The sequence below is a fragment of the Apteryx mantelli genome, chromosome 1, assembly GCF_036417845.1.
Source record: "Apteryx mantelli isolate bAptMan1 chromosome 1, bAptMan1.hap1, whole genome shotgun sequence".
Taxonomy (NCBI): Eukaryota; Metazoa; Chordata; class Aves; order Apterygiformes; family Apterygidae; genus Apteryx; species Apteryx mantelli.
The window spans coordinates 93,158,644-93,181,241 of NC_089978.1; the positions used below are offsets into that span (position 1 = coordinate 93,158,644).

The 22,598-nt window shown below is 35.6% G+C and overlaps 1 protein-coding gene across 1 annotated transcript in view; it reads right to left on the minus strand.

Annotated features, from left to right (window-relative positions):
- Positions 1–22,598, minus strand: part of DMD (dystrophin) — a 1,189,181-nt gene that overhangs the window by 175,720 nt on the left and 990,863 nt on the right. Inside the window, exon 60 of the mRNA XM_067297573.1 lies at positions 8,336–8,482. Within this exon, the coding sequence (XP_067153674.1) occupies positions 8,336–8,482 (147 nt within the window). The remainder of the gene's footprint in view (positions 1–8,335; positions 8,483–22,598) is intronic.

The following is a 22,598-nucleotide window of genomic DNA, read 5'->3' on the forward strand; positions in this document are numbered from 1 at the left end:
TAATAGAGAGGCAACACCTAAATGAAAAGGGGGCAGCAACTGTCTTCTATGCTCTCATTCCCTATTTCTCACATGCTGAGTCTAACAAAGCTTTACTGCCCCCTAATTCTAAGTTTGACTAGCACTGCAAGAGTTAAGGGGCCAGATATACCTGTAGATATTCCTCAATTCAGGAGCCATCTGGCTAAGACTAATTGCCCATCTCAGGTGAAAATCTTGCAATCTCTCCATTTGTGAACTGAAATGCAGAAACATTGCCCTCGATTACATCAGATCCTTCAGGGTCTGACTGGCTTTTGGACACCTGTGTTTCCTTCTGTGAACTTTCTGAATTTCTGAGAAGTAGTAAATGACCAAAAATGATCATTGGATCAAATGATCAGTAAGTGATCAAAATGATCAAATAACTCCTTTTGCCTGTATTGCCCCTGATGGATCCAGATTAGGATGCACTTTATAGAAAACATTTGTACAAAAAACACCTACCAGGAGCTGAGATATTTTGTGTATAAAATGCCCTCTCCTCTACAGTTATCATATTGTTATGTGACTTCCAGACTGCCCAGAATTTTCTATATAAGAACACAACATACAGCTTTACCCATGGTGCGATGAAAACTACAGTGGCAATTTTAAAGAGTACCTTATAAAAATACTCTGAATATGGCATGCAAACTCTTATCTACAAAGACTAGTTTTAAAACTGTGTCACAATGTAATATTACAGACATTTTCAGTATTTTAAACACTATTGTTAACAGTAATTTATAAAATGGCAAAAATATCTCACTTCACTTAAAGTCCAACTGAAGCAAAAAGACTAAAAAAATATAGCACACAATACTGCATAGCCTAAAAAAAGGCTACTTTTGTAACCCAACGGTAGACAGAATGACAGCAAAATACCTGCAGTTATAATACATCAAAAATGCAAAAATATATGTCAAAAAGACACAAAATGTCCCAACAAACAAAATAATTTTTTGCCAACATTAACCTTTTGTCCTGGATTTTTGAATACTTTTTGCCTACTTTCGGCCTTTTTATTGCTCTGAATGAAGTTTCAGCTAAAAATCAGAGCATTTCAGAGATAGAAATCAGGAAAAAAGCAGGGAGAGAGAGGAAGATTTTTTGCTAGTACCACATTCTTGCTGCCTAAAGCCTTTAACAATACTTTGGCACCAGGCCTTAGAAGTTGAGAAGTCTTATACTGCTTCCAAAAATATTTATTAAGGTTTCATTGAGCTACAAGCCTCTGAAAATCACTTTTAGACAAGGCCTTTATAGGACGGCTCTTAAACTCAGCGAACATTTTACCTGCAATGCATGCATTCCACATTCAAGGCAAGCTCAGCGCGTCTGCCCTAACCCTGCTCCCAATGAAGCGGGGATGAACGGACCGTCTGTGTCGGCAGAGTAAATCCCCTCCAGGGTATGGAGCAGAACCAGAGACTACTAAGACTCATCTTCCTTCTGGCGTCAGCAGATAGCTGACTGTGTATCCTACCCTACCCTACCCTACCCTGTTCCGCTCTTTTTCATTTTCAATTCTAACCCACAAATTAGGAGCTCTTACAGTTGATAACACTTTGGCAAGGAAAAGGAGCTGTGATGTGGAAGTCAGGACCGGAGAATGACTTGTAACTGTAAGGTTCATTTTGGTTTTGTTCCTGTTTGCCTTCACCATTACTGGCTGCTGCTAACTCTGTGCACGTCCCAACTTTTCACACTGAACAACATCACACATTCTTACCTTAAAAAAACTATTTCTCATAATGAATAGTCTAAACATAGCTGTTTGGAATCAGGTCACACCCCTAAAAAGATGTCAAAAAAAACAGACCGTATTCTGTCAATGTTGGCAAGAAAAAAATGAAGCTACATGTGCAATTTTCTCATTTAAGGTAAAAACTTCTAACTCCCACTGTCTACACATCTTTGTAGAACTGAAACTCTGTGCTTTAATTCTCCAGTTGTAACTTCCACTTTCTTTTCCAAAAAAACTTCTGTGGAAATAATTTCAATTAATGCTTTTGAGATACTCATGAATTATGGATCATGAATATTACAGAATATGAATAATTCCTTCTTCAGTAATGTTTCAGTGGTGGCTAGTAAATAAGTGAAAGAGCTATCTACTGAGTAATTTAGATAAAACTAGTTAACTGAAAAGCCACAGAACTAATGATTCATGTTCAGCGAATGCACTTCCTACAGTATCATAATTTCATTTTTCCCCAGTACCCCAACTATAGTCTGGTGTGACTGGTATGGATGTGTGCTGCCAAACATGATCTATAATTGCTGACACATGTAGGTAAATGTGTAAGTCTCATTGTGTTAGAAGAAAAGACTAACATACATCAAATGATATGCCCATTCTCTTCCTATCATTTTTGCATTGCCCAGATGAATCAGAGATTTACAGGATATATTGTATACAAAAAGATTGTACAAAGAGTGCTGAATTCAGGCTGCATGTGTAACATGTATTTTCTTGCATTTCCTAACTTTTAAGTGTTTGTCTTTGTAACTGTAAACAAGGTAATTCAGTTTTTATAATCACACATATATATATACACACATATATAAGAGAAATATGAAACGCATAAAAAAATCTACGTATGTACACTGAAATGAGAACATAAAACAGGGCAAATTACTGTTCTGTATGGTTCTTTAAAACAAGTCTTTAAAGATGGCAAAATTGCAAATTAAAGGAAGCCAAAAAGAATAACAGAATTCTAAAATGAATGTATTTTTGCAAACAAAAAAAATGACTAAAGCATTTAAAGTTTCAAGAAGCTGAAATTCATCACATAGAACATCGTAACTTTAACAAGGTTTTATTTGTTTTTCTGCTGGCATGGCTGTCGTTGATAACTATACCTGTTTTTTACTTACATACGTGCATTCTTTCACTTACTGTACTAAACATGCCACAAAACAATGAACATGCCCCTCTAATTTACTAGGCAATATTTCCAATTTCTGTCACACAGTTCATTAAAAGAATTGAATCCCATGTCCAGATAGCTGGCCTTCCTCCACTACCTTACATAAGGTCTCTTAGGAATGAATAAAGATCTCTAAGGAATGAATTAAGCGTAAAGTGAACCTATATGAATATTTGTGCAGAGCAACATTCAGCAAAATCGAGACATAAGCTAACATAAATGAAGAAAAATACATGAATGTATGACTTCTGAGGCCAAGTGGCATAACCAATTAAATCAGTAAGAGGCCAGTAAAGAACCATGACAACTGTGACTTTGGCAGAAGTTCCAGTTCCCATGGAATACACAAAACAACATTTCTACTGAAGAGCCTAATGGGGAAACGCATCTTCCAAAAAGGATCAAAATCTCCCTCTGCTGGGAAGATGAAATCTGCAACTACTAAAACAGTTTTAAAATTCAAGCTTGAAAAGAACTATGATTTTAGTAATTCCTTAATTAGTGTACTACAGATGGGCCAGCATTTTGCCCCCAGGTATTTAAAACAATTGTCTCCTGTTTTTGTCAGTTACTGTCAGATGACATAAGTCAAAATATATATTTTTTTAAAAAGCAAGAAACCCAAAGGAATGGGAACATATTAATTATTAAAATGAATAAAATGACACAATGAAAAGAGAAACTGCTAAGGCAATCCAAAGACAATAATGCTGAAATACAAAAAGCTAATTACCCATTTCATTCATATATATGTGACATTCTCTATCTCCTACAGAGTAAGAAACATTTTTCTTGTTCAGTGTTGCATCGCCTTCTTCTATCCACTTCTAACATACCTTCTGTTTACATTCACTGTTTAATGTAGAATAAGCAACTTCTCTTGTAATATGAGATATACAAAATGTTAAGGTAGATTGTGGGTTTAAGTATACGAATAGAGCTTTCCTGTATGACACTCATATGCAGTTTTTAAGAATTTGGACTACTCAAATCCAAAGAACTAGAAGGGGTTTTCCTTCTGCTTTGGAAAAAATGACATAAGGGAATATCCTTAATCACATCCAAATCTTAATGACATGGTTGAGACCTTGGAAAAAATACTTCCTGAAACCATTACCATGACACCCATGTAGAAATAGAGAAAGGACCTGAGAATCTGGTGAACTTGTTTCAGCTGACCTATGAGAGACCTGAAAAAACCATTTCTTTTACATGAGTACTTTTGTTGTTATTTTGCTTCTTTTTTGAGGATTTTTTCTTGGAGGAGTCATGGAGGACAGAAGGTGAAGGAAAACTGAAATAAATCCCCAAACCTAAACTTTCATATAATAGATCAGTGCTGTTTTCAACTTATATTTTGATGCAAGTTATTCGCCCTGGTGCCAACCCCCTACAGAATGCAGGATGTGAGCTGAGGACTATTGCCCAGCATGCCAGTGGCTCAGTTCTCCAGAGGCTCACTGCATCTGAATAAATACCTGACAACACCTTCAGTTAATATCTGGTGGGACATTTACATATGGAGGTAAGCAAGACTGACACGCAGTCACAATTGCATCTTGATTTCAGTACAGAAGGGATTTCCCTTCTAGCCCTTATATTCTCAATGTCAGTTCCTCTGCATATCAAGAGAGTCAGATTCATTCGTATTTCTCACCAGGGGCTGACAGAATCAGCTAATATTTGTGAAGCACCTGGAAGATGCTGTTTTCTTAAATAATTCATTGCAGTACTACTTATTACAATCATGTATATTACACAGTGCAGTAAAGAACTCATCCTCAATGGAATACAAATAAGACTATGATATAACTTTAGGTAACTGCCTGCAGTAGCAGTAAAAGCCTGCTCTTTCTTCAGCAGCTGCTGTAAGAAGAGAGAGCTGCCTGAGGGAACAGAATAATAGCTATGACTGGACCTTTTAACAAGACACTCTTGCACCATAGCCTTCCCAGATGTTGGAGAACCATTGCTACTGGTGCAAGATGAACCCACGAGTTAAGAACAAGACAGAAATTAGGGCTAATGTTTCTTACACTTATACTTTATATTAATCTATGCAGCCCTTTGCCCATTGTAGCTCTAGTCATTGTATGTGCTTCCTCCAGGTTGCCCACCTGCACAAACTAGACAGGCTAGGTCCACCACTATGGGCAGAGACAACCACTCACAGATAACTGAAGTTCATTACAACTTTCTAAAATAAAACACTGGAATATAAATCTCATGACAAAAATCTCTTTAAAGATCCATTTTGTGGATGTAAGACAGTGTCCAGTGTGTTCTTTTTGTATTTCTCAGCTTATTACAGGTAATCTTCTAAATAAGAGTGGACACAATTTGATTTCAACAAAAATAATCTTTCTGGATCGCTGAAGGCTTGTTCCCGATGGGATACTTGGAAATTCTTTTAAGTGTCAGAGGATTCACCTTTTGACCAGCATTACACCAACTGGATGTCCAGCCAAACAGAAGTGGACATAATTCCCTCCAATCCGGTCACCCTGGATCCTCAAACCTTGACTGTAAGTAACAGTTTTCAAGACATGCTTTCCCTCAGGATGATCTCATTACGCATACTGTTTGAAGTGCACAGAATCTGAACATGAGAGCTGCCTGTGAAGTCCATAACAAATAGTTCCCTGGAGGGATTTAATCTCCTTTTATGTTCAAGAAATATGGGAAAATAAACTGTTTTTTCCCTTAAAAGTACTCTTTTAAAGGTATGAAGCTAATTATTTTCACATTGTTTAAACTTCACAAGCTGATGATATATTTTTAATTCTCAGTGACTGAGCTGAATTAATGAAATATGTCTTTATAAAATACCTCAACACCAGGACTGGTTAAGTCTGTAAGAATTTCCAGTACAAAAATGTATCACTAAATTTAAAATTCTGTCTTGTGGATACTCATTCATAATTACGTTATTTTCCATATATTTTTTCCAGTAACACTTCAAGGTACCTTGATCAAAAGTAAACACACATACACACTCACACATACACACACACAAAGGCAAATATGCATTAATGTAGAAATGTAAGTGAAGTTCCAGAAAGATTCTGCAGCAATATGTGATACTATTCACTAATTATCTCATTGTAACAACCACTTCACAATACTGTAAATGACTGACTAGGGTCTGGCTTGTTCTTATGTTTGTAAAATGAATATAATATTAACTCTCTGTAAGATTTGGTTTAAAAGGATACATTTCCTCTTCTGATCTTATAAAAGTTCCAGTGTTAATAGAACAAGAAACAACACACCATTTCATCCTCTAAAAAAATGCCCTGAAACCTTCTTATAACATTAGGGTTCACTACTATTTCAGCTACGATAAGCCTTATGCACCTCTTCCACATATAACAAGGAATTAACATACTTCTGGCAAACAACAGCACAAAACCATCTGTTTTATGATTTTCCTGCAATGCTGTTTTATAGGAAATGGGATACATGGGTGAGAAATATTTCCCCCCTTAGGATATAGAGACAGAGAGACAACGAGACAGAGAGCAAGAGAGATTTACTATAAATTTTAAAACAAAATCCACGTAGTCTACAATGTCAAGTTTGCCCTCTGTCTGGTACTTTCATGAACAGTTACAACAAAATGTTTATCTATCTCTGTCTTTCTCTCAGACTTGGTTGACTATTTCATATCCTATATGCCTTTCCCATGAATCTTCCTCTTTCCCTTATGTCTTGATGAAGTAGTGAAGTATATTTCAGCAAATCACTGGAACTTAGTTCACTATTTTGTTAACTAGCAGGTTAATTTTCAATAAAACATAGCAAACTTGTTAACTGATTCTGTTGCTGCTTGAATTAGCTGTTGTTTTTAAAAACATAAAACAACTGTGATTTTCCTCATAGGTGAGGTAAGTCATTTTGGGACTACTCATTTTATCTTCCAGATATCTGCTGGTCTGCTTTAATAAATTTACCTAAAGTCTATCTTGAGAATCTGGGAAAAAAGGGAGGCTAATGACCAAAGATCTAGGACTAATTATCGTTTTCTTAAACTAGCACTGTCACTGCCAACTGCTGATTATGAAAAAGCATAAAGTATTTATTTTGTTAATATTTGCATGAACTGACGATAAACTGGAGATGTCACAGAACTGTGAGATTTCTTTTGGAGAAGCAATAAAGAAGCAATAACCTCTTGCTGACTACTAGAGTTGACAGCTTCAGGATCTTGTGTCTCTATATATGATAACAGGGAATCGGTTCATTTTTGAGTATTGCTCAAAATATTTGGATTTTACAATAAAGGCAAAACTCTGTGTTAACTTCCATCTCATACTTCCACATTTTTGCAATATCTTTGTTAAGGTAAATACAACGACATGACTTCACAATGTGGGGCAGTGATGTAGCAATAAATAAAACAGTGAGTAAACTCCATTGCTTAAAGAAGTGCATTTAATTGCATTTGCCTTCCTTTAATCATAACACTGCTCTACTGCTGTGGCACCTACATCACAATATGTCAGTTCACACATGCTTACACCTTCCCCCCCACTCATTCTTCCTAAAATTCTGAGTTGGAATATAGTGCATTTTGGAAAAAAGTATACATTTTGGAAGGCTTTAATCACAATATAACACAGAGTAATCTAAAACTTTAGTGATGTATATGTTAAAAAAAAAAAAAGCGAAGTTATAAACTTTTCAATATTTATTTTTAATAATATTTATTTATTTTATGCTCACATTGATTTCATAATATATCATAATATTAATCCCTTTCTTAGCAGCTTTAATAGCAGTAACAAATCCTGCCAACTGAATGCATATAATGCCTTGTAATTTTGCATTTGATTGTAACAATGTGACATTAAAGGTTCCACTGCACAGCATCATTAGTCTGGCTGTGGAAGAAAATATTTAAAACTATTGTCCCTGAAAATTATTTAAACAAAAAGTAAAAGGAATAAAGCAGCAAAAGCAAACTATCTTAAATCAATCCTTCATGCACACCATAAAATCTCAGTAAAACATGGATAAGTCAGCTGAAAGAAACCATCACATGACACGTTTGGCAACAGGAATTGCTAAATGCAACATATTGTTATTAAAAGGTAAACAAACTATTAAGTGTTTTAACTGTATGTGAGCTTTAACTGTATGACAAACTTGGTTAACTGAATTCTAGTTCTCGATAAAATATTCAAAGCACATGAAAATACAGCCTCTTGTTTTCTCATAGGAACACCATTTCTGAAAGTGTTTTTCAATACTATCTGCTGCTTCTTTCATTCCTTTAATATGGCCTTAATGCTCTTCCATGGGGAGAAAACAACTGCACAGACGGAAAAAATATTTACTTAAATGCAGCATAAAGAAAATGGTCATGGGAAGTCTACCTGTAGCACCTTCCACCTTGTGTTCAGGTCTTCCACACAGCTGAGATTATACTGGGAGAGCTGAATATCAGAAGGGGTGAACCGGTGAGCAAGTTCATTGACGTGATGCACCTTCTCTTTAAGAGGCACAATTTCTGCTCGATAAACCTGTGTGAATTAAACACAAACAAACATAAGCAACTACTTCAAAAACTACTGACTCTACTACCAGCTGACTAGTATAGCAGAGGTATCCCATGTCGAGCTGAAAGGAGGGCACATCCTGATCATGATACAGGCAACAGTCTTTTTATATAACTTAATACGGGCCTTAAGTCTCAGCGATAAGGCCTGGCATTTCAGAAGGTGATGATATAAATTAGAGCCTTGATAGCAATTTTTGGCAAGCTAAACCAAATCTCTAACCAGAACATCCACTGGAATGAGAGCTATAAAGGATGCTTCTTTCTTCTCTCATTTTTTATGTAGTATATGTTCCTCAGGGTGGACGGGCTGATAAATGCTGTTTAATATATGAAAACAGAGGCAGATCACAGTTCCCCAATACAGTGAATAAAGAAAGGTAATCAATGGTAAAACAGATAGATCTCACTGAGGTCATGCTCTTACCTCAGGTATCCTGTGCTTTACAAATAAATGGTTAGAAAGGGGAATAAAAACAAGAAAATAAAAAACCTCCTTGCTATGAATCCCAAACTGGCCTACATGCCTCCACATTTCAGAAAAACAAAAGAATGCACGGTGTAAGATAACCTTTAAAATTATGCGTAACAGCAGTCCAGTTTAGTAATTTTAATAATGTATGCGAAAACCAAAAACTGCTAGTTTCAAGCATCTTGATTTTAATAGAAACAACCTGATGATCATGTTTCCATGATGCATGTAAAAACATCCCCAGAGCCCTGCAGCATGGACCCCAGACACAGCACATCGTGACTCTAATGGAGAGAGGATCTTTCACTCTTCCGTATCTATCTTCTCTAAGGAGACATTTATAAATCTTTAACACGGTAAATTGTGTCAAAATGTACCAATAAGACATTTCTAAGGGACAAATTCCATCATTTTCAGGAGCACATTAGGTAATGTGATTTCTGCACACAAAGGTAGGATAATTCACTTGCCATATTAGTCTGGCTTTCCAGCTCCTTTCTCTCAGTATTTTTAATACAGAGCATATGTGGTCTGCATCTCATTTTGGATGAACAAGAAACCTGAAATGATTACCTACTAATCATTTCACCAAAATGTGATGCAAACAACATTCAAAAGAAAAAAATCAATATCTGAGTGAACCGTAAGAATCTTCACACTGTAAGTAGCATTAAGACATTCATAGATATTAGAATGTCATGAACTGGCTTAAAGGCAAGCATCATGGAAAAATTGTCCCTCAAACTTCATTAAAGGTCAGATTTCGCTTCCACTATGCTATATAAAATCCCACAACATAAGGAGTTAGACTGACTTAAATGGAATTCATATGAAGTGAATGGCTATAATGATAAATCTGTAAAATACACAGACCAGAAGCGATGTGCATTTTGTAAAGATAAGTGTAGGGAATGATGCACATGCCATAACACGAGAGCAGTGGCATAGATCAAATTCACAACACACAGTTCTCTTCTCCATTTCACCAGTTTTATACCACTGAAACACAACTGATATTACTGGAAAGAATACTGATTTACAGTGTTGTGAGAAGAGTAAGGTCTGTGATGAAAAGGAAAAGATCTAGCATGTCTGTTTTATCCCACAATTATACATGTGCTTAACCTGATCATTTAAATCAACACTGGAGCTCAGAAGAACAACATGTTTTAAGAACAGGCATTTATTCTTGGAAGATGAAGGCTTCAGTGACTGAAGATATATATATTATTGTCTGAACATGCAACTTGCAAATAGCTATTTTACTGTCTGCCAGTTTAAGTGGCCAAGGTTCTTGGCCATAGCACTGTGACTTATACTGGGGATGGTCAAACAGGCACCTCCACTGTTACTTTCCAAGATCGGAGAACGTCTCTTAGTCAGCATGACCAGTGCCCTCATTGTATTTATAAATAAGTCACTGTTAGAATAAATGGAAATCATCTGGTGCAAAGATCAGTTCCTGCACTACAATGCACTTTAATGCAGATTCTGCATTAAAGCAAGTTAATTTGTTATTAATTTGTATAGTAATACATTCAGGCTTTAATTGAAAACTTCATTGCTCAGGCAAAGCACACAGACTTAAGCTTATAAACCACTTGTTTTTAAGCATATAATTAAGTACTTGACTGATTTCAGGGCAATTATTTGCATCTGAAATGTTGACTTAGAAGTATTGGTCTTACATGAAGACTGACACAAATGATTATGTAAATCACATAATCATTATATCTAAATTAAGGGGAAATAGAAGAATCTTCATGATTAGTCAACATATTTTAGTGACCGCAAGTTATTTCACAGAGTGGGAAGGCTAAGACACATAAGGAAGTAACAAGCAAAGAAGTCAAAACATAGGAATACTTATGAAAGTATAAGATAAAATGTTTCTCTTTCCTTCCCCACATTTTGCAATTGGCTTTCTTAATTGCTTTTTCTGCTGCAACAATATTGATTTTTGCAGCATTATGCTAATTTTGCAGTATATAAAATACAATATGATTTTCACCATATTTGAATTTGATCCTCTGTATTCTATTATACTAAGCCTGAACTTTTACTAGCACTTTTATTAGTTATTTGAATCAAAACACAACAAAGTAACAAGAAAAGAATGCTAGTCAATACAGAGCTATGTAATTAATGCCAGTAATCTTACAATTAAAAACTCAAGAGAAAGAAAAATATATCCATATTAAGATCTGGCAGATGATATTGTATTATTAAAAAGGTCAGCCACTCAAAGGCTAAGTTAAGTAACGCAATTCATCAGGGACAATGTGTCCACCATTCAACATACATCATTCCTGAGGTAGTTTTAGAGTAAGAGAAAGTCAATGTGAATTCCTTTTTCTTTCAACAAGTGTTCAAACAATTTTAAGAAATAGTAATAATTTCTGTATCTTACATAATACTTTTCATCTGTAGAAGAAGAAATTAAGAATTTCTACTAGATTGTGATTTTCATCAGCATGATTGAAATGTTTTACAGTAATACTTATATTTTAATAATCAGTTTTTATATTTTATGACTGATTTATATTTCCATTATTTTTTTTTCTAAATAAAAAATACTATATATATCACAGTTTTATATCATAAAAATGTGGAGAACTGTAGTGTTTCTAATTTAAAAACAAATATACATGGTGTGTGGTGTTCCACTGCCACAAGGAGACCTATTTAAACCAATTAAATTGCTCAGGATTTAAATGACTTCTCAGTGTGAACAGCAATAGGAGAAACAGCCCCAAATTATTTTCATTATGACTGTCCTTATGCAAGAAAGAATTTCAATAGTGTGTGATACTGTAGGTGGTAGATTGGATTTTAAATGATCCGTACAGTCCTGTCAGTGTTTTAAAACTCCTTGGAAAATTAGCAAGAACTCTAGAAGACATATACCGCACAAACCCTAACCAGCCAAATACTGCAAGTCTCAGACATAACAGTGGCTAAACAGACCAAAAGTCCCTCTTGCCCAGTCCCTCCTCTGACAGTAGCCAATGCAGTTGCCTAGGGAAGAATGTAAAGCTCAGGAAAGCATGAGCTCCCGTGCTCCTTGCTAGACTCTTCCAGCTCACTGAATTGTGGCTTGGAGATTCTGGAGCCAGAAGTTATATTTTTATGTCATTTAGCTCTTGATGCTTTCTCTTCCATGAATTGCCCACTAGCTTTTTGAACTCATGTAGGCTTTTAACATTCACAACATCTTATGATGAGTTTAGTATTTAGCTGAAGAACCATCTCTTTTTTGTTTTGTTTGAACTTATCACTTGAGACCTTCCCTAGAAGATCCCTAATTCTTCGCTCATGAGAGACAGTAATCAGCCATTCTTTGTTGAACTTCTCTGTGCCATTCATGGTTTTATAAACCTCCATCATATCTTCCACTTTTTCCAGCCTGAAGATTCCCATACTGGAATACATTTGACAAAATTTGGATATCTAAGAGGTAGGCATTTACATCTGAGCAAGTCACCCTATGTTCCCTTTACAGTCAATAGGAAGCTAATCAAGACAGGAAATTAAACAAAATGTAAGTTTTTACAATAGGATGATATGAATCTCATTCTAAACTCCAGCAACTAAACTGAGCAGATTTTCCTTGAGCTTAGGGAACTTTTGGAGCCTAGACAAACAGCTCACATGCAGACACCTGTCTGGAAGATGTGAAGTTAGGCAAGACAAATCCCAGTCCTATTCATTTATTCTCTCCTTGTATAGGAGCTTTCCATACCTTGGATCTAATATGGAATACTCTTTTTCAGATTGAGGGACCAAAACACTGCACACAATATACAAGATGTGGGTATACCAGGGTCTTATACCATGGCATAATATTTTCTGCTTTGTTCTCTATTCCTTTTCCAGTATTTCCTAACATTTGATTCAGTTTTCTGAACACTGTTGAGTACTGAAGTGACGTTTTCATAGAATTATCTATAATAATTCCATGATCTCTTTTGTAGAGAGCTAAATGAGAGCTCATCACTGTGCATTTAAAGTTAGGACTGTTTTTTTCCACATGCACTGTTTTACATTTATCAACACTGTATCTCAGCCACCACCACTTTACTGCCAGTCAGTACTGTGAGGTCTTTCTGTAGCTATTTGCAATCTATCCTCGTCTTAAGAACTCTGAATAGATTTGTATCATCAAGATGTGTCACTGCATTATTCATTCTCCTTTCCAGCTCACTGATGTACATGCCAAACAGAGTAGACCTTCTGGAGCAGAAACAATCTCCCTCACTGGGAAAACTGAGCATTTATCCCTGCCCATTATTTTCCATCTTTTACAGGAAATAACTAACCAGATAATTGGTTATTTACCCACAGGAAGACCTTCTCTCTTATCCCACAGGAACCTAGTCTCTTTAGTTAAAGACCTTCTTGAAAACCTTTTGGAAATCCAAACGGCTTATACCCCTTATCCATGTGCTCACAGTTTCCCTTCAAGGCATACTAGGAGATGTAAAGCATACCTTCTTATACAAAAGCTATTCTTATGTCCTTCCCAGTATAGTCTTCCCCAGATTTCCTGGTCTGTAGTCCAGAGGTCTGACTTGGTGCCCTTTTTAAAAACTGAAACTACATTTGCCACCTTCCATTCCTCATTAAAAAACTAGACTTAAGCAAGAAAATACTGTTAATAGTTATTGTTGTTTCATACTTTAATTTCATTAGAACACTTAACTGAATAATGACCTGGTTCTGGCCATTTGTCCTTTAGATTCTTACTTCAAATAGCTTTCCTTATATTTCCTTTTAGCCACCCACCCTACTGAGTCTTATGAAAATCCTTTTTGACGTTATGAACTTGCTTTCAGTTTCCAGTGTTATGTCTCCATGCTGTCTTCAAACATTTCACCCTTTTCATTCCTTTTAAGCAGGTTTCCTCATTTGTGTGTAATTTCCTTTCTGAAAAATGAACACCACTGTGGCAGATATTTTTTCTTTTTGTCCCTGCAGAGATGCTCATTTTTAGGACACTATGATCCCTATTATAATAGCAATGTTTTGAACTTGCACTGCTCAGTACCAAGCCAAATGTTTCCCATCCTGTTTGTGGCTTCCCTGAGAAGTTATTGCATGAAGCAGTAAATTTTGGTGTCTAAAAACGTAGTCTGAAAAGCACAGCCCAAAATGATATTTATTGTAATTTATGTTCTTACAATCTCTTCCTTACCAATTAGTATCTTGGTGGTTCCTAACGCATATTCTATTTAGGGTTGGAACTTCAACTCCAAAAGGATTTTAGGTTAGTTGCTGATACAGTTAATTCATCTATGTGACTTGATTCTTAACTTTCCTTAAATACAACATTAAGCCTGCATTGGCACAAAGCTACTCTGTCTTTCCTGTATAGTTTGTAACTTGGATATTTTAGTGTCCCACTACTTATTTGTTTCCACTTATTTTCTGATATGCATACTATATTTCCTTAAAACCAGATGTTCTCTTTCCCCCATGTTATTTCTTAGTATTCTAGAATCTCTCTGGTATTCTTTAACCCCAAATGATAGATTTCATTGAATCATACACTTTCCACGCTTATCAGTCTCTCAAAGGGTTTGAAGGCTCTCTTAGAATGTTTTAAGTGCCAGCAGATTGGTTTCTTCCATATTCTAAGAAAAAAAGTATCTTTCACCATTTTTGTATCAGAACAATGCAAACTAACTCAAAATAAGTTATTTGCAGATCATTTTCTGTATACTTTCCATTAAATTTGCTTGCATTTTGGGTATCTTGTTGAAAGCTAGCAAAAAATCACCACCTAGCCCCCATCTCTTTCCAGAATACCAACCCTATTAATGAAAATTTCATGGTTTGTTTAAACATGGAGAGTTTGGGGTTTTTTTTAATGTCCTTCTTCGCATATTTCACATGCCATATTCTTCTTTTTTTTTTTTCAGTGGTCCCTGATATATAGAAGAACACTGAATACCTCTTTGGAAGGCTGCCCAACATTCAGAAGAGAATTAAATATAAAGTACTAGAGTCACCTAGAGAGATGGTATTTGTCAATGCCATGAAAAGGACGTTTTTGTTTAGGATTTATAAATCAGTTTCTTGAAATCTGAAAGGAAATTCAGGAATCATTTGAGTGAGAGTGCAAATAAATAGTAAACGAGCTTATTTCAATAAGAATAGTGATATTATATACTTTGCTAGCTTCAGGGAGTTTCCATCACAAAATTCGTAACTGAAAATTTACTGACTATACACTTCACATTTTCAATTTCTTAACCCCTCTCTCCCTCAGTCACATGTGCAATAGCTCGATAACAAGTCAAATGCAGAATTCAGGAATCCAACCCAAATTAAATAATCAAGTGCCTGTAACTTCTGGTCCACTGGAGTTAATGGAATTGTGTGACTAAATCCCACTATACCACTAGGAAAATACACCCTGAAGAGGAAGTGCAATCTCAGAAGAGTGCTTGTTCCTTGTGCACAGAGAAAAAAAATGAAGTAAAATACAGGCCGGTTTTTATTTATTTTTTGCTACTGCAAATTGGCAGGGGAACATTAAAATCACTTTTTGTCTTACTACCTTCATTCCTACTGATCCCAAAATCTACCAGATGTGACTCGATGCAGTCCAGAATAGAGAACCTCAGTGCCTTGTCAGAACAGAGAGCAATTATGCAGCTGAGAGCAAGAAATGCTTAACACTCACTACACCAACAAAACAGTCATAACAGCGTGCACATACTCAGTCGCATATTCTCATGTACATCTCAGTAGTACTGAGACTGAGTTTAGCTGCATTTGTCTGAAAAAATATATTAAATAAACAGATACCATATAGTAATCATTTATTTGCTTTTCATTTATGATTTTCAAATGCATTCGCTACTCTTCTGTCTCCTGCTCATCTGAAATATCTTTGCAATGAAAAATAGCTTGGGATTAGATTTATGCTTTGTGCTACTTTTGTCCTTCTTCTGAACAACACTGTGAGTCATGTTTACAAGTTTAGGAAAATCTCTGTTAGATCATGTGTAAACAATTATGCTTCAACTATCGAATAACATTCACTTTCCACTATCTTATCCTGATTCTGAACCTATTAGTAAGGATCAAGTCTCATTAACATTTTCCCACAGATGTGTAAGGAGAGGCCATGAACCTCAGTAGATATGCAGTAATCCCTTCTCTTGTTGGAAAGGGAAGCTGAAGGAAAGAAAATTCATTTTACTAATGCACCAAATGTTCAAAATTTTCAACACCAGCTTCTGGAAATGAGTCTCTATCTTTTCCTTTTTGTTATGGATAGAACAGGCACAGATGCCTGTCAAAGATGTTAAAGGCAATTTGATTTAATCTCTACCTTTTCTTCTCAGATTTTATTGAGTGGCAACTATTGCAGTTATTAAAAGTTTGCTTTGAACACTATACAGGTTTGCTTTGAACACTACATGGGAAATCACAATTGATCCCAAAGCTAATTTCTCAGAGATACTCTATGCAGGACTTTAGGAGATAGTATCCCCATTCACAGATGTTCATTTATACAATGCTGAACCTGGGGAATTTGAAACATTTCTTAATTATTATCCTTTTAAAGAGGGAGAAAGAAAAAAACCCAAATAATAATAGTAATTTGAAAACCATGATGTGCCATCTCTAGCTTTCCAGCAATGGTATTTCACACTTAGGCAGTTCACATCTAGGCTTTATATAATGGCATTAAAATATCAACGCAGAGTTGGGCTATATGTTATCGCTTCCATACTTAGAAATAAAGGTATTTTCACTTACTAATAAACTTTTCAGGAGGACACAGGTTTGGGCATCTATGAAAACTGAAGGCTAGAACATAAAATTCTTGCTTTTATTAGTGATCACATATACAAGAGATTCTACATAATTTTTTTGTGACATTATCACTTGTGAAAATCTTTGGAAAGTCACATGCACTAAGGAATCATGTTTTCACTTTCACAAAACTCTAAAGAATTTTCCCCCAAAATATGCAATGAAAATGAAAGAAAAAATCAACTGAATGCTAATTAAAGTAGAAAAGACTAATGAGTAATTAGCAAACAGGTCTGTCATCAACCTCTTATCTTTGTGGGTGGGTAATATGGCTTTATTGTATTGACAATTTTGCAGATGGGTTATAATTTAAGAAGATTTATTCAATTATTATAACGTCATTTAATTTGAACATAGTACTTATTTTAATTAATTCTAAAAGAGGAAATTATAAATTAATTAATTATAAATTAAGCACCAGATTCAGGACTCCTAAAACAAGAACTAAGGTTGTTTTCACTAACATGAAGACTCTACTGTCTTATATGTTCCACCATGACTGTTTCTGATGCTTATTAAAATGAAGAGGATTTCAAGAAATGGCCAACTGTGCCTTCAGAAGAAAGACTGTTTTCCCTGGTCTGTGAGTGGCATCACAGAGAGCAAAGTGGCCTCATGCCAGCCTGGCTATTTCTTAAAGAATTCCCTTGTACAGAAGAGTTTCCATTAGCACAGTTCCGTATTAATCCCAGTTTCTCGTAGTCCGCGAAAGAGACAGAAATGCACATCTGGTAGTATAGTGAAAATAAGAGATGATTTTGGGAAAAAAGCTCTCCTGTGTCTGATGAACCGGTGGCATACAGGGATTTTTTACCAGCCGCAGCTAAATTGGAGCAGGATCCATCTGCACAATAAGGTGAGGCTTTCCTGTCTCCAGGCCACAGCAGGTTCCCAGCACTGTGGAGCCTTCGTGTCCAAACAGGGAAATAGGTACGGGCCAGAACACAACAGCTTTCTGGTTTATATTTAAAAGAGGACGAGGTAGAACAAACCCTCACATTCTACCCATGACAGTTTAACAGCCTCCATTTTTTTCATTAAAATGGGGTCTACATCTTCTCTGATAGGTTTAATGTATACTGATTCAAGATTCAGGGAGACCCAGGTTTGTCAGCTGCTAGTTCAATATGTTGCACTTAGCTTCCTTTTAAACTCACACTGTATTTTTATTTGATTCTAGTGCTCCTGGGGACAGGCACTGTTGAAACAAAATGGATTTTAGCTGATTTGATTTTCCATCCCATATATTGTTATAAACTCAGAAATGACCGAGGAAAAATGCACCAGAGTAGAATATAAATTGGCTTCTGGGATAACAGTAGTGAACAACAGAAGCTATCAACTGAGAAAGAAAACCAAATGTCCTTTAGCATTTCCTATACCATTCTGAATTCTATACTTCTGAATCTGAAAAAATATGAAGTTCTTCAAAAGTTTTCTTCCTAAGATTTGGAAAATTAACTGAGTACTTCCTTAAAAGTAAGAATAATAAAATTTGAATAACACAAATAAAAAAAGAATGCCATGTATTAATTTTCATCTTTTCTCATCTTTCAAAGGGAAAAGCCATCATCTGGAGCAAGGCCATATTTAAAAGGAAGACAGGATTTAATTATGATGTCTAATTTAATAAACAGATGCACACTAATAGGGGAGATAGTAACAAAGTGATATTGTTTCAAGCTATCAGGATTGTTATGAATTTTTGACATTTTTTTTATCAACAGCTGCTATGCAGTTTTGCAATCCCCTATTTCCTGAACTAGAGACAGTCTATGCTACTGCCATGTCATTATTCTGAAAATTTTGTTCTCCTCCATGGAGGGGAAAAAAGAACTAATCAAATTCAGCCTGTAATTCTTTCTGTTAGGTCAACTAAAACCACGAAATGGCAAAGCCTATCACTGTCAAAATGCTTGTAAATAGTTCTGCACTGATTTTTCCAGGTAATCAAAGTCCAGCCTCAGTTACTTTGTGACCAAGAAGCCAATCTGGCAGCGAAGAGACGCAGTGCTCAAGAACTGTAAGTAACTTGAGGCTTCTGGAAGCGTAATCTGAAAGTTTAACATGAACTACAGGAAGCACACAGAAAATATAGAGGAGTCTTTACAAATGAAAAATTTCCTGCAGTATCGTTGCATTCAGTATCACTAAAGCTAACAGTGCTTGAAAAGGCACAAGCTCATGTCCCTGAGTTTCAGTCAAACCTATTTTAAACCTTCAATAGCAGATTATCTATCTTTAATAATTAACTGGTAAACAATGTATATTAAATATATACAAACATAAAAGGATAAATCATCTGTGTTCCTTACCAAAAGTGCTTTCAGGTAATAGAGACTCACAGGAGTTCTCACTGCCCTGAGAAAATAGTTACTACAGAGTAAATCCCTACTGTGTTGTAAGGCAGCACAGTAGTCTGCAGGCATCCTGCAAACATGTAGTACTACACAGACAAAAAAAGAAAGCAATTTAAAACGGAAAGATTGCAACAGCTGTATCCTGATATTACAAAACACCTGAAGCTTCCTGACCTCAGCAGGCAGACATCATATTCCAAAGCTCAAAGGAAAAGTAAGGATTCCTCATATGGCCACAGAAAAGCTAGCTTAGATTTTACTGAGACACAGATCATATCCTGACGCTCAACTAGCATTAAAACAGTTCAGATAAGAAGCCTGAAAACCCCTTAATATCTTTCGAAATGAAAAGCATATTCAGATCAAAAATTTTTGTTTTCTCCTCCCTACCACATGGAATATGGCTTACCTGGAATATGCCAACACTTCGTTCATTTTACCACATAAATATTTCACAGTGTTTAGCATCATAAAGCTGATAATTATGATTTTCAGCAAGGTGGACAAAATTTAGAGCTTAAGGCCAAAAGGAGTTATTACAGCCCATCAGTCTCCCGCCTGCTGAAGAATTCAGCTCAGACTCTAAGTGTTTCACTGAAAGCTGTATTTTGCAACTCCTGAATTACTATTGTATCTTCAGCCTCCATCTTTTCATCACCCCTATATGAAGCTGGAGGAGGGGGGGTAAAACCCCAAGCCCTGAGGTGGAACTTCCTTGCCTTCTTCTTTCTAATAAAATCACCCTCTATGTTATCAAAAGAGAGTATTCTGTTCTAAATGTAGATATTAGTAGAACTTAAGCTAGAACAACTCAGTTTTTTAAGCTCATTCAGAAAGAAAGAATGCTAAAATAAAATACTAAAAATGAGACAAATAAAACCAAAAAAAATGAAATGGGTCTGGGGTTTCACAGCAGCGCCGGCCACAGGCTGGGCCTGTGCCCGGTGCAGTGCACTCAGGCTGGAGCCCCCTGGGAGGCTGCTCTGCCACAGCTGGAGCAAGAGCAGGCTGTGGCTCTGGGAAACGAGTAGCTGTGCCTCTCGCTAAAACCAATGAAAACTGTCATTCTTAATCATCCGGATAATCTAACCCAACTAAAATAAAACAATTTGTAGGTAAAAGCTAAAGAGAATAAAAATAATTTGAATGGCACTGCTGTCTGGACAAGTTAGTCTCACTGATTCAATTGCCCTATTTGTAAATTGGGGATAATACTACTTCTATTGCAGTTGCAGAAAGAAACTGAGATTAACTCATACTATTTTGAACACAAGAATCACTATGAAAGTGCTAAGTAGCAGTTATAAGGTTTTATTATGTGTTAACCTGGGACAAAAAAATGAAATAAAACTCTATTAGGCTTCAAATATATAAACATTAACATGAGAAAAGTATGGTACAATGTGTCATTGATAAACAATTCCAGCCAATCTAACATTCATTGTATTCCCTACTTCAAGCAGTCCCTAAATAATCACTGTGTATCAGCATATGAGCTTGATAATTGTTTTGATTTTGCTCATTGACTTGCCTATGCAGTAGTAAAATTATCATTACAGAATCTGCACACTTCATAGGTACAACACCTGAATGCATCCCCTGAGTCCTTAATAGAATAGGAGAGTCAATGTTGTAAAAAAGATTTCATTAAAAAAATAATACCATCAGATTTTTTTTTATGGAAAGAAAATTGCCTCATCACAGAAACCAGACAGCATTAAAACCCATTTCTACCTTTCCTTCTCCCTCTTCCCTCTTCTCTTGTGCCTCACTTAATATACATGTCTCTGGTTTTATACTCATCTCTGGTATGTCCTTTTGCTTTACTTAAGAACGTTTCAATAGCAGATCACACATAGCTGATCAATGTGAAACAGAATTTCTGTTATAATTAGTCCTTGGAGATATTTTTTCTCCCTTTAGCCACATACCTTCCTAAGCCATACTTGCTTAGGAAACTCTGAATAAAACAGCCCTACAATAAAAAGGAAAAGGTGACTACAATTTTAATACTTTTCTTCTTGGATGAATATTTACATTTCCAGGATAGTACAGAAAGAAACCTTTTGAATGGAATCACAACAGTTCAAGAGCATCCCTGATTTAATGTAGTGTCCATGAATGTTAACACCTAATCATCAGACTGGTATCTGTATGTCCTGTGCTTACACCGCAAATGCAATAAAACACAAAAAAGCCATGTTAAATGCTAGAGTCTGGCATGCAATGGCTATGCCACTTAGGTTACTTAAACATCAGTGTTTAATGCTACTTCTAAAAGCTCAAGTTCATTCTTATTTCAGATAAACTGATAAAGAGCAATCTCTTAAAAATGTTCTGGTCTGACCTCAATTCTGAACTTCAGAGACATAGAAAGACAGACAAGTCTTTAATACATGTATTAGTCAGTTCTCTCAGCAGGCTATCAGAAACCAAGATCAGAGACTACCAATACCTAAAAAGTCAAATTGGGCCTGCAGATGTACATGTTGAGCTCCCACTGAAATCAGCAGGGTGAGTCCACACAAGGTAAAATTTGGCTCTAAATGACATCTGCTGATCTAATAATAGTATGTTCTACCAGAGTGGGTTGAAGCCAGAAAAGGTTTCAATTTTTACTGGTCACCTTTTTCTTCTTTAGAGTTCAGTCGTTTTTCAACCCTTCTTAGTGTCAAGAAAAAAGTTTGTAATATTATTTAGCCTAAGGGTCTGTTATCGAAGGGAAAACAATTACACTGTTCTATCGATATCTGTGTAAATACATTTATGCACAACAATTTTCAGGTACATATTTATATCCAAAGTACTATTTGTTTTGGCCTTGCAATACTTTTCTATAAGAATGTTAATATTTGTAATACAGAAAGCTAGATATTAAGATACCTAATATAATCTAATGTAAGAATAAGTCATCCAAAAAATAGGATATTTTACAACAGAATGCAACAGATGGAAATATCATTAAGAATAAGAATGAAATTAATTATGCAATAAATTAGACAAGGTAAGTTTACTGATTATCAGTGTCCTGAGAACTTTCTTTGAAAAATTGTTTTTAACTATTACATACACATAAACACACAGATGCACATATACACATACACACAGATGCACACTCACAAACACATGTATGATGTGATCCGTAGATGATATGAAAAAATCTATATAAATGCTAATAAATCTCTCTTAAGTTACATACTGGTGTCCACAGTATAGGGCAGACCACAGCTCAGCTTATATCAACCAACAAATACAAGCGTTTCTCACAAATACTAGTCACAAAGCTATGACAAATGAAACAAAAATGTGATAAAAATATATGAAATACTTCATTTCAGATACATTGTACTGCTACCATGAAGCTTTTCTGTAAAGTTGCTTGTTCTCATTCTCCTTTCAACTGAACTTTAGTCTATAGC